Raw genomic sequence first — 13,446 nt, 5'->3', positions numbered from 1 at the left:
GCCTATAGAGAAATTAGTTAGGACAGTAAATCCATACAGTTTTGTCTTCAAGCATTACTCAAATTTCAAATCAGCTTCGATGCTTTCTTACATTTACAGTAAATATTTCATCTAACTATATGTATCTTTTCATGGCATACATACTTTGGAGTAATTTGTATACCTGTCCGATCAAGGCATTAGCAAAGTTAAAAATCCTCCTTCTCACAGTAATGATAACAATTTAAAAGCTTTCAGATACCAGCTGAGCAGTTAGTTCTTCTAATGCTTAGGAACTCAGAGAACACTTAAATTTTGCTCAACATAAGATTCTGTGTAGCTCTAACTCCATTTACTCAAAGTTATCTCGTTTTGACTCTACAAAGGATTATCCTATATATATTGAACATCCGCTGACAAAGCCAACAACCAACAACAATAACTCAATATCTTTTTGCAACACTTTCCAATTCAACCGTGACATTGCTGCATAAATCGATATTGAAGAAAAATCCATTAATTAATGCTGCTACCACTAATGCGTAACTCTAAGCAAGCCCACACGTTCCCATTTCAATTTCGCACATAAATCAAGTTGACCTTAAAACTTTGTCATAACATGGTCACACAGTGGCAGCTACAACAACAGCAACTACTACTATAAGAGATAGTGGACCGTCTCCGTCTCATGCTGCTGCCGCTGACAGGCGAACCGACAAAGGGAGGCGGGCAGTCAAGGTGACATAAATATCCAGTTGCGCCCCAAAAGGAAACTCACTTTGCCAAGGCAACTAGCGACACATAAAAAATGCTGAAAAAAAATAATAAACAGCATGACGACCATTAACAGTGGACCGGATTCCTAGACTATGTAGCTGGACTAAATTATTTAAAGGTCATCATCTTTAATAATATATCTTTAAAAAGCATATAGGGTTTGATTCTAAACCTCAAAAAAAGGAAATTATTAAGAAATCATCTCAATCATCTTTCTTCCAAAAGGGTTTAGGGCCATTTCTGAAGGATATTGACTTGGGCACGAAAGTAAACAATCTGGTTCTCAAATGGTAGATTCTTAAAGAGCGTTGATGGTAATTATTAGATTGATTTTGTCAATTCAAAGCGATGATTTATTACAACTAATTTATTTAGAATTCAATAGAAAAATTTGATAACATAAATCATTCATTTGGTTTTGGAAAAATTCGTAAAATAATTTTGATTAGATTTTCAAACTCTGTGAGTTTATGCAACGAATAATAAAAATCGTTTCTTTTTTAAATCAAATCATTCGAAGAGTACCACAATTGATTTATCGAATACGTGTTTGTACTGCAAACTCAAAAACGTTTGAATAAGATTAATTTTAGAACACACATTTGTGTATTCATTTTATTTTATTCATCAGTTATCAATTTCGCTGCATTTCATTCTTATTGGAGACTCTGCAATCCGGACACAATCCGGATTTCCTTTTTATTACCTAACAAATCCGGACACTTTGTTTATTTGTAAAAGATTAATAAAACTCCTATCTTACTTTATAATTGTTTTAAGCAGTTTAATTTAAAAGCTTTTGCCAAAAGTAAGGGCACACATGCAAATAATTTCCATACAAACTTGTCGTATTGTATAAATAAACATTGTTGTGGCTAGAAATTACACTTGAGCATAGAATTCGTATTAGGTTACGTTAATTCGTTGTCTAGAACAAGAATTAGTTTTCATTAAAATAAAATCATTTGTATGAGACGCTTTTAGGATTCGACAAATTTGTACGCAAATTATTTGCTTGTCTGAACATATGTAGCCAAAAACTTTCGACCAGAAATATAACACAAAACTTCGATAAATTAAGACTACCAAATTCTGTCATTAACCGTTTGGTACTAAAAGAACATTCTTGATATAATTAAATGATTTCCATGTCTCTGTAGGTGGGAAATTTCGTTTCTACGCACATTGGCCGAACTCGTATTGTATCTGTATGCAATTATCACTTGAAGGATTTGCCAACTAACTCGTGTCAACAGGTTTTTTTACTTATTAGTAAAAAATTTATAATTTGAAACTTGCAATATTTGCTCAGTGGATGTTGGATTTTAGCCACTGTGCGAAAATGCAGACAATTCAACACGCACGCTTACACTCAAGAATAACTTTGAATATGGAGTTAAGAACATGGACTACCAACCTGCTGGATTGGCCAGACGGCCAGGCTGTTGGAATTTCTCTGCAACTGCTGCTGAAGCTGCTGCTGTTGTTGTTGTTGTTGTAGCAGGATTTGTTGCTGTTGTTGTTGCTGAGGCAACAGCTGATTAAAATGTGTCAAGTTTTGCTCCGAGCCGACATTCTTGTTATTATTGCTGTTGTTGTTGTTGCTGCTGCTATTGGTGGTGGGACGTCGTGCCGGCAGCGCCGGTGGTGGAGGTGAGAAGGAAGTTGGAGGCTCGTTGTCATTAACATCCAAATGGCTGACCTCATTTTGTTGTTGCTGTGGTTTCTCGATTCGTTTGGCCAATGCCAAGGTACCGTTACCGTTGCTGTTGTTGTTGTTGTTCAGGGAAAGTGAACGCGCAAAAGAACTTTTGAAATAGCGACACGGCATTTGAAAATCAAAATCGGGCGGAGATCCATTATTGTTATTTGCCGCATCATGCATAGAGGCTGGCGTCGACGGCGACGGCGACGTCGGCGTTGGCAGCGTTGCCGGCGCACGTTTCAAATTGCACGCTTGCATTGTTGTTGTTGTCGCTGTTATTTCTTTTTGTTTTCTTTTCTTTTGCTATTTGCCGATGCGGATTTGAATTGTTGTTGTTCGCAGTGTGCTGCGCTTTTAATTTTGCATTTTGTCTAGCATTCCGTATTACAATTGTTTCACTACTGATGTTGTTGTTGTTGTTTTGCTTCGTTACTTTTTGGCTTTAAAAATTTAGTGCATTTTTTCACGCACAAATTCCAACACACTCGCACGCACGCACACAGACACAGATGAGAATGACAACGCGGCCGGCAAAATTTGAGCATTTGCTGTTTCACTCACAAACATTGAATTTGATTTGCCAATATTCAAAAAATGTATTTAATTTGTTAGCACATTTGCTTATTTTTTCAAATTTATTATTAAAAACGCGCCACTGGCTTGAGCAGAAACAGCAGCCATGGGAACCCACAAATTAGAAACACACGTCCGTTGCGAACCGCTTCTTTTCGACGAATGCGAGTGGTTTGTTTTTTTCTGGTTTCCAACGAGTGCGTCCGCAAAGCTTACTCAATATTATGCTCACTGATTAATGCTCTGGCGCTCTCTCTTCTTCTTTTGATCGCGATTTGTACAAAAAGTGTGTTGTCATATCCACCACAGCAGCTGACCAGAGTTTACCACTCCACACATACCACGGTGCTCTAGAGCTGCCAGATCCAAACGTTTTGTGGTGAGTCGGTTACACTCGATGGAAAATTTAAATAGAAATCGTGCTGTGATTGAAAAACATTCACAAATAGAAATGAGTTTTTTTTATTTACAAATTCTGATGTTCATAAAAATATATTTGAACCAAATGCAATAATTTGATACTTTTTATTATTTTAATAAAAAATGTAAATCTCGACAATTCCGCGGTTAATCAAAACTGGCAAACGGCTGTAAACGGAATTGAATTTGGAATTGGAATTATAAATTGTTAATTAACACTTGACTAAAAATTGGTTTGACAAAATCCCAAATGAAAACAGGCTTGATAATTATTACATAATTTATATTATTTCTGCTTTGCTCAACCGATGTTTTTTTTCTTAAATCTATCTGTATTTTTTAATTTTTAAAAGATATATAATATATACATATATTGAAAAACATATTCAAGACCTGCCGTAATCTTGATTTTAAGTTTCCCTAAATTTCCTAAAATGTACGTGGAAAAAATTCAAAACACTGTCTTATCATACTTAAACAATTATACGTATTATGTATAGACATAGCCATATAGTATTTATCTACTTTGTCTATTAATGTAATCGTTTAGGAAATTCGCATGATCCAAAGAATACAAAATGAAAGGATGTATTTTTGAAATTCAAAATTCTGTCAAGTAGTATAAAAGTTTTGTATTATAAAAATTTTATTTTTTATTCCTATTATTTAACATAAGCATTCGGATTTCGCATCTTAACAATACGAGTTGTGATATAAAAAGTAACCCAACTTCGCGAGGATTTATAATTCAAAATATGTTTTTATTTATGAATTAAAACTAAATAACTGTTGCATACTTTTTGTTGCTTGTGCCAAGACACCACTTGAGTCACAAATTCACGAGAAGTAGCACAAATTGTCTGAATGATATTCAAAAATAAAAGCTAAATGGTGGTTATAAATAATTTATCGTTCTTGCTTAAAATAATATTGCCCAAAAATATATAACTTACCTGGAAATTTGTTTAAATAATTTGTATTAAAGCAGTGCGGTAATAAAAGCTGTAGCATACTTTCCGGTGCTTTTGCAACAAACTCACCAAATGTGACAATTCACTCACCACATATTCACATTAATTTCTGATTGAGCCGGGTTGGCAGGACATGTCCTGTATTTAAAAACTGATGATATATAATAATTTTATAATACTAATATGCTGTCAATTGTCAGCTGAAGAGGTGTAACCACTTATCTCACCCATTGGTACATACATATGTATATATGTTTTGGTATTCAGTCTCTGATTTTACTGTCAGAATGTTGTTTGACAGTTAAAGCTGAGGAGCATTACAACCTTTTTTTATCAATCATGTTTTAGGTTACAACTAAAAGTATTGGTGGACTTATCTAAAGACCAAGTGCGCGGCTTCGCAGGAATTTAGATGGTGTTGTTTTTTTCAATCACTCTTTCGTACCCGTAATTCCCGCACTAATGCTGACGACTTACGCGGTCAGGCATTGCAGACAGGCTGCCAATCAAAGTGATTGTGTTATTTTTGGTGAGAATTATGTTTTTCGTTGTGCTTACAGCAAATAATATTCAATATTGTGGAAGATTTTCAATTAGCCCATACATATTATAAAGTTGCAATTTGATGCCAACACACGTCTGTATGGATGTATGTATGTATCGAATATTTTGGGCATCTCCAAAAATAGTGCGAAACAGCAAAGAACAGCATATTAGCATTAGTCATCTATATCTTCAGCATCCTCCTCCGGCAGCGTCAGCACATTTATTTAAATGTCTATTTCGGTCTCTGGTTCGCGCGCGTCATTGCCCCACTGTGACCGTGCGCATGCCTCGATCTGTTCGAATTACATAAATCTTATATAATGGCGCAATGGTTAGAGCGGGACAGATCGTGTGCAAATGGCCGCCAAAGCAGTTGGCATACATTCGAAGGCGCATGGTTGGGCCAGCGCTTAACCCTAGAAACACAAAGTAGAATGTTATTGTCATGTCAGTCCAACGCTTGAATACCCTGTATCCATCACCCTTTTATTCCACTACAATTATTCAACTCAAATGAAAGCTTATGCATCAATCATTCCTCTAACAACTTTTACTATCCCATAAAAAATTATAAATACCAATTTTGGCTGCGATAACAAACTTATCAAACAAGACGTTCGTACTAATATTTTTCATGTTTTATTTTGGTTGAATGGCAGTTGGTTATTAAACAGGATTCAAATGTCGAGCTGTCACAACTTTAAAGCTCCACAGGTTTTTTGTATTTTCCCCTAATCTTCCAAAAAAAGTTTGTAATATACAAACCTTTAGACATTGGTTCATTTCTGTCTGTTTAAGTAAAATATTAAATTCTAAAGTATAAGTATTTTAGATATTCATTTCATTTGAAAAGCGAATGACAGCTAGTTTGTGTCTCTTAGTTGGGTGCTAAAAAGGCTCGGCTCACCTACTTAGTGTTAATGATACACTCGACTTTACACACACACCCACACACACATACAAAATCACACATGCATGCTCCCGCTCCAGCAGCGACCACGTGATAGCGCCTGTAACTAGCCCCCCACCAACAACAACAGCTACTGCAGCCTCCTCTCAGTGAGTTGCGCTCGCTCAGCTCCACTAGAACTTACTCTCGCACTCAATGCGTTCGCGCCAGCAGCCGCTGATCTCGCGTTCGCTTATATTTTGATTTCCAATTTACAACTGTTTTGCATTGGTGTTGGCATTAGCGTTAGTGTTAGTGTTGCCTGGCCCCCCTTCTCCAACGCCTGTGTACTAACTTTATGTATTTTTATCAATTCACAATTTAAGTGCGCGCCGCTCAATTCAGTTTCGGTTGTTTTTGGAGCGAAGCGGTTTAATTCAACGCTAAGCCCATCACCCACATTAACAACAAATAAAAAATTGCGCAAAGTGATTGAGAGTTTATGAGATGACAACAACAACAACTAATACTGTTATTGAAACGGCGCCGAGAAGCAGCAGCGCTCCGGCCGCCTCCTTCGCTCTGATTTGGGAACGAGAGAAAATAATGGATTTATCAATTAGAGGTGAGTGTGTCCCCCATTCTCTTTTGATTAACTCACTCATGCCACCACTACCTGTACGGAAAACACGTGCAATTGCAGTTGTGTATTGGTATGTGTATTGGTATGTGTATTGGTATTGGTGTGTAAGCACACACCCTCGAACACATACCCATATGGTGCATATTTATTTGAGTTAAGCCGGCAAAAGCCGTCCATGTGACAAATTATTTAATTTCGCTGTTGCCGCTGAAAATCGGCTTGGCTTCAGCAAATAAAAGTAAACAAACAATAATGATAAACAGCGGATGGGAGGGAGGTAGACAGTTGCCAACTGCGCGCGAGAGAGCGGGAGAGGGCAATGTGATGTGTGCCTCGCTTAATTGCACAGTGACGCAATTTCAGTAATAAATCAACGTTAAATTTTACAATATATTTAAGCATTAATTAATAGTGTTGAAAACGCTATTTTCAGCCATTTATGTATATAGTTTTGTTAGTAATATTTTCCCTTCTAAGCAAAAGACTGATGTATGTATAATATTTATAAATCCTGAACTTTGGATTTCTATACGATTTATTAAAATTTTGTTGTTGTTTACTTATATCATATTTACTTATCATATTTTTAAAATTAAACTATCCTCTTAGCGCACATTTAAAATTCGTGAAATCTTTTTTATCTAACCACCCGTAATATGCAGTTCTATACTAATTTTTAGATGTTTTCGATAATTAAGGCATAATTGTCATTAATTTTGCGATTTAAAAACTAAGGTGAAAATTGTACATAGGTCTATTAATTATTAGGTATGACGAATTGAATCCGTCTGTATGAACTTTGAGAACTTTTGAACCATACATATATAGTATAATTTCAGAACAACTTTGAAACAAACATAGACTCATTGTTAATTATAGCTGGTAAAGGAATTATCAGGGTAAATGTCAATTTTAGGAGGATTCATTTGTTTATAGAGATATCATGAGAAAATTGTACATATATCATAGAAACGATTGATTCAAAATCACTTTTAGAATCACTTTTAGAACTTAAAACTCTTCTGTTTCTTTTGCAACCACATTTGTTATTTGTGAGTGTGCCTAAGTATAACCTGATGGTTTTTTTTATAGCCTGTACCCAAAGGGTGAAAGGCTATACTAGTTTCGTGCGCATGTATGTAACATACAGAAGGAGGCGTGGCAGACCCCACAAAGTATATATATTCTTGATCAGGATGAGAAGCCGAGTGGATATAGCCTTGTCCGTCCGTCCGTCTGTCCGTCTGTCCGTCTGACCGTCTGTCCGTCTGTCTGTCCGTCTGTCCGTATGAACGCAAGGATCTCAGAAAGTATAAGAGCTAGAATAACCAAACTTGGTTTCCATATTCTCCTCAGACCGAGAAAGTACGAGTTTGAGTTTTTTTTCGATGCACCCCCCCACTCCCCCGCAATTCATGTTTTTTCTTATAACTTCCGTAATTCTCGGAAATTTGAAATCAATTTTGGTAGGTACATCCAGTTAGTACTAATGTGTCCGTGTGCCAAATTTCATCATGATAGGTCAATTCTGAAGAAAGTTATAGCCATAAGTAAAATCGCTGCTCATGCGCTGCCTGCAGCTCTGCCGGCAGCGCTGCCCGCAGCTGTTGTTGTTGTTGCTGCTTTGGTTCAACTTTGTGCTGTATACATACACGCATATAAACACGCATAGGTACGTGATGTAAATGTATGCTGTTAAAACTGAACATAAACATGTATTCTAATGTAATTTAATTAATTAATTCATTTTTTTTTAAATTAATTTTTTTTTTAAATTTTTTTTTTTAATTTTGTTTTTTTAATTTTTCTTTTTTGAGTACAGGCTATTTTACTGTCGGGCTTGCTCGACTGTAGCGTTCTCTCTTGTTTTAAATTGGTGCACTATATAAGTGGAATGATTTGCAGAACAAAGTTTATTTGAGTTGAATGCCTGTAGCGGGGAAAACAGTGGGTAAACAAGTGTGGGACTGATAACATAGTAATAAAAAAAATGCAGGTTTCAGCGCCTTACCATTCACTACCACTGTATTACTACATTCGTGTGGTCAATAAAAAAAATTACAATGCTCACTTAATTAACTCAACTTTAAAGCAATTAATTAGTGTAGCGCCGACAGAGCTTAAATGGTATATTTGTATATTTTTATATATGTACGATATATGTATGTGTATTTGTTGTAGTGTAATAGAAAAAAGACCTGTTTTCACGTATTTCGATAAACCTGCCTAGAACTTCAATTGGATTGCGTATTTAACCGCAATAGTGGGGCGTTTGTGTCTCCATTTCGGCAACACTGCCTTTGATATCAGACTAATCAAGACGATAAAAGTGTTCAGACCCCCATATGGGGGCTAGGCACATGTGTAGTTTCATTTATTCTAAGCGTCTGATGGACTTCTGTCCAACATTTGTGAAATATAAAGTTAAAGTTGCCGACGCGTCGCCGCCACAATCAAACGCATTGTCATCATTGCCGGTCGTTGTTGTTATCAGAGCGTCGAGGTTACTAAGCGACTATAAATATTTACCCTCATGATTATACTTTTTTTCTTATACTAGCTTGTTGAAGCGCATACAGAAAATTAGTGGTGGTGGAAGACGATTTTAATTATAAACTTTTACGACACACCAACACACACACTCACAGAACACCATTCATTCAACCGCTGTTAAATGTAGGGAAAAATACTATGCCCATTTGATAGTACCGTACGCCCCCCGATCGAATCGAATGGAACGGGTTAAGCATGTGTCAGCAAAAATTCGTTTCAACAAACAGAGGACATTTAAGCCTAAAGCAAAGCTCAGCAAAAGCTTGAAAGCAACATGGAGCTGTTCTCTTTTTAAAGCTGCTCGTACACCCCCTCTCTCTGGCTGACGCGGAGCACGCGGTAATCAGATCACATGCATGGTATAAAGAATTTAAAGGGTGTCATTTCGCTGGCTCATTGTTCGGCGTTCACTTGTGACGTCACGTTTATTTGCAGCTAAATTAAAAAATGAAGCATTTGTAGCATTAAGTAGTTGAAATCGTAAATAGTCACTTAATGCAAAATTTCACTTCATAGTTTGTCCTGCCAATTTGAATAATAGAACTCAAGAATAAAATGACAGCTCAAGTGGTAGGCGGAGCAGTTGATATTTCTTATAAATAATAATATCGAAAATGTTTTACAATTGATTTCTATTTAGTTTTAGTTTTTAAAGCCTATCTACATACAGCTGTGCTCAAAATAATAGTAGTGCTTTCATAAAAATTTAGTTCGTTCAAAAAATGTATGAAATGGTGTTTTAATGAATTTAAAATAATTTGTATTATTAAGTATAGTATATTAACAAGTAAATCATAAAGAAATAACTACAAATTCTGTTCATATAACAATTTTAATAATTTTTTTCCCAAAACTTCATTAATTTGGTCGCTCAAAATAATAGTAGTGTTTCATTTGTTGGCCTCTTACTTGTCCCAACTGATCCAAATAATACGGTTTTTATTTTAATTACTCATATTAGGTCTTTCTAAATAATATTAGTATTTTGTAGCATAGTCTTCGTGTGCAAGAACTGCAGCACATCGCTTTGGCATGGAGTCCATGGGATTGTGACATCTTTGAGGAGGAATGGAGCTCCAAGCATGTCTAACTGGTTCCCAAAGCTGTTCAAAATTAGTTGGTTTACGCTTGGCAACTTCCTTCTTCACATCGTGCTATAAATTCTCAATCGGGTTGAGATCAGGAGACTGTGCCGGCCATTCTAGAACATTGATCCTGTTAGTTTGAAACCATTGTTGGGCAACATTACTTGTGGGCTTCGGATCATTATCCTGCTGGAATACCCAAATTAGTGGCATTTCATCACTGGCATATGGCAGCATAATATTCTGCATTATATGCACATAAAGGTGGCAATCCATGGCATTCCGGATCCAATATATAAGCCCCGCGTCGTAATATGAAAAACTGGCCCAGATCATAATACGAGCTCCTCCGTGTTTTACGGTTTTCGTTGTGAATCGAGGGTGCATTCAGTGTTTGGTGGCCGCCTAACATACTGACGAGACCCAGCTCCACCAAAAAGCGTGATTTTCGATTCATCTGATCATAAAATGTTTCTCCATTACTGCACTGGCCAATCAATGTGGTTTTGTGCAAATTTAATTCGTTTTGCCAGATGTTTTTTTGTGAGAAGGGGCACTTTCCTTGGACTCCGAGCTGCCAAATTATTTTGCAGTAGGCATCTCCGTATTATTTGTGTACTAGTATGGAGATTTAATTCATCTCTTGTATCGGTAGAGCTCGCAAATGGGTTCTGCCTAAAGTATCTCACTACAAGGGTCGCCAATTTATCTGACATAGCGCGAGGTCTTCCGCGTGCTTAGGGGCCTGGGATAAATTTTATACCATTACACACCGTTGTAGGAGGACAACCTACTATATTTTGGACTTCATTGTAAGTTTTTCCCTCAGATATCAATTTTTGAATGAGTGCACGTCGTTCAGGAGTGCAGTGCTTGGCTCTACCCATATCAGAAAAAAAAAACAAACTAAAATGTGTATTGGAAACTATAGTAAACTATTAAAAAATAATATAACTTACTATTAGCAACTTTTCGTGAGCTTAAGGAGCGACACACTTAATATTTTTGGAATGTTTGCGCAAGCACTACTATTATTTTGAGCGCGTAGAATAGGGACTAGCTGTGGAAAATGCAAATAACAACAACAACAAGTGCACAAAAAGCTAAAGTAACGCGTCATTTTATTGTGCTCTTGTTGTAGATCACATAGGTAGAAAGAAAGGATTAAAATTGAAAGGAAACACAAAAATACGAACGGTAGAACGTTGTGAAAAATATCACTACTATTATTTTGAGCACAACTGTATATTGTTGTGTGAAACACAGTGAGCGTAAAAAATGCCATACGTCCTCTCCTTTTTAGCATGACAGCACACTGTTTAAGTTGCTCTCTCTTAAGCTGTTCGTGCTCGCGCTCTCTCGCGCTGTCTCTCGGAGCACGCGGTAATCAGATCACATGGTCGTCGTGTTGAAAGAAAAAATATCAGTGACGTGCTTTGGCCGTTCACTTTTGTTGATAACATCGACGCGCCCGCTCCTAACCCCGGTTGCTTCTCTCAATAACAATAAGAACAACAACAACAACAATAGTGGCCGCATGTTAAACGGGCTGATTGCTGTGTTTCTAGAACATGCAACACACCACAGCCTCTGCCTCTCTTTCCTGTTCTGGCGTGTTGTCTGTTTTGGGTCAAAGAGCAAGATCGCTCGCTTTTTAATCGCTGGCTAATCACTCGTTTTAAGCACAGTTCAAAATATCATTCGGAAACATTTGAGAATGTTCATCTGAATTATCTGTTTGAAGCCTTGGCACGCGCCCGTGTCTATCAAACGGCAGTTTAGGAAATTTTTCAACCGTACCCCTGACTCAGTCGTTGATTCGCTGAGTCGTTGGGTTGTTGGAGCATTATAATGTTTGGACTTGGACTGATGGTGGCGTGATAACATACATACATATGTACACACGCTTATATGTATGTATATACACACATACATACATACATATAATGGCAGTGTGGCATTTTTTCTTTCGGTTTTGTTTATTTTGATTTCTGTTTGGGTACAGTTGGGTTTTTGTTACTTATAAGAAAGAAGCTACCAGACAAGTCAATAAACATATTAGATTCGCTGGAAATATTGAATAAAGCAGCTTTCAGTATTGGTCCTAAGACACTAGACTAAACACTAGACCATTAAATTGTGGGAAAGAGTCTTAAGTAAGCAAGGCTTTGTTTTCTTTTGATGAGTAATCATTTCAGTTATATTTTAATGCTAAACTTTTCTGTGATTCCAATTATTGATTTAAGTCTTGTTTTGATATTCAAAAAGATTTCAAAAAGATTTTCATGATGACATTAACACTATTTGGGAAACTAATTGGGCTATCGAGCAGAATCATGGGCTTATCTTTAAAAACAACACTCACGACCATTTACTGAAATCTTCATTTTATAAATGAAACATAATTTTGTCTTTCTGGAAAAGTGTAATGCAAAAAATGTTATAAATTTGTAATCGTTTTTTGCAGCTTCCAATGCATATTTCATACTGAACTGTTCTAAAATTCTAGGTCTCTCTTTAAGACTAGATTTTCCTAGTACCAAGGTAATAAACTTTATAAAATCAATTGGTATTTTAAGGCTTGTTGTAAAGATGCTCTGCGCATGGATAAGACAAGCCCAAAAGTCCTCGGATACGGACAGACTGACGCACAAATTGACATATGCTGATCATAATCTTTATGTGTTCGTTCGGACGATTTGATCAACAAATATGATTTAATTCAATAACGTTACTCACAGAGTTGCATTTTGAAATGTAACCAGACTATTAAAATCAATTAAATCCATATCGAAAATTGTCCTTGTGGAATAACGGGTTCTTAATACACAAATGTATATATTTTAAATACATACACAAAAAATACATTCTAGATCATTTTAATGATAAGTACATTGTACTTATGAATCGGTAATAATATGAGAACTGTACGTGACTTTTTTAACACTGCCTCCTCCTCAAAAGCTTCCCCCTATATATTATTTAAGTAAGAAAGCAAAAAATTTCTATGAAGTCAACTTACGTATTTACATATATACATTTATAACAACAATTTCCACTTAACTGCTCGTTAACTAAACACAAGCTCAGCAGAAATGTAAATCGTAAACCTTAAGCATATCTACAAATTTTACAAGCTCGTCGTCCACGAGCTGCGCTTTGTTTACAAACCACACCCGCCACGTCCCGACCGCACTTTCTCCCTCCACGAGCTCCATACAGTTCGTGCTCATGCCAGCGCAGCAGAAATACCGCCTGTCCCGGGCTCTTTGCTAGATATTACGTCAATGTTGAGATTCAACACA

The 13,446-nt window shown here is 36.4% G+C and overlaps 2 protein-coding genes across 4 annotated transcripts in view; one reads left to right on the top strand and one right to left on the bottom strand.

Annotated features, from left to right (window-relative positions):
- LOC115632381 (homeobox protein 5) overlaps nucleotides 1–3,370 on the bottom strand; it is a 49,469-nt gene extending 46,099 nt beyond the window's left edge. The window contains exon 1 of the mRNA XM_030529510.1: nucleotides 2,174–3,370. Coding sequence (XP_030385370.1) covers nucleotides 2,174–2,719 — 546 coding nt within the window. The 5' untranslated portion in view covers nucleotides 2,720–3,370. The remainder of the gene's footprint in view (nucleotides 1–2,173) is intronic.
- A 1,495-nt stretch (nucleotides 3,371–4,865) lies between these two features.
- Nucleotides 4,866–13,446, top strand: part of LOC115633027 (hepatic leukemia factor) — a 116,510-nt gene continuing 107,929 nt past the window's right edge. The window contains exon 1 of one of the 3 annotated variants that reach the window (XM_030530361.1): nucleotides 4,866–4,954. In XM_030530361.1, coding sequence (XP_030386221.1) covers nucleotides 4,888–4,954 — 67 coding nt within the window. In that variant the 5' untranslated portion in view covers nucleotides 4,866–4,887. Of the gene's footprint in view, nucleotides 4,955–6,336; nucleotides 6,486–13,446 lie in introns of those variants that run through there. The other 2 variants (XM_030530356.1, XM_030530359.1) reach the window with 2 other exon arrangements.

This window comes from Scaptodrosophila lebanonensis, unplaced genomic scaffold (genome assembly GCF_003285725.1).
Source record: "Scaptodrosophila lebanonensis strain 11010-0011.00,11010-0021.00 unplaced genomic scaffold, SlebRS2 tig00001415-arrow-pilon, whole genome shotgun sequence".
Taxonomy (NCBI): Eukaryota; Metazoa; Arthropoda; class Insecta; order Diptera; family Drosophilidae; genus Scaptodrosophila; species Scaptodrosophila lebanonensis.
The sequence above is the reverse complement of the archived record's forward strand: the minus strand, read 5'-3'. Positions and strand labels throughout refer to the sequence as shown.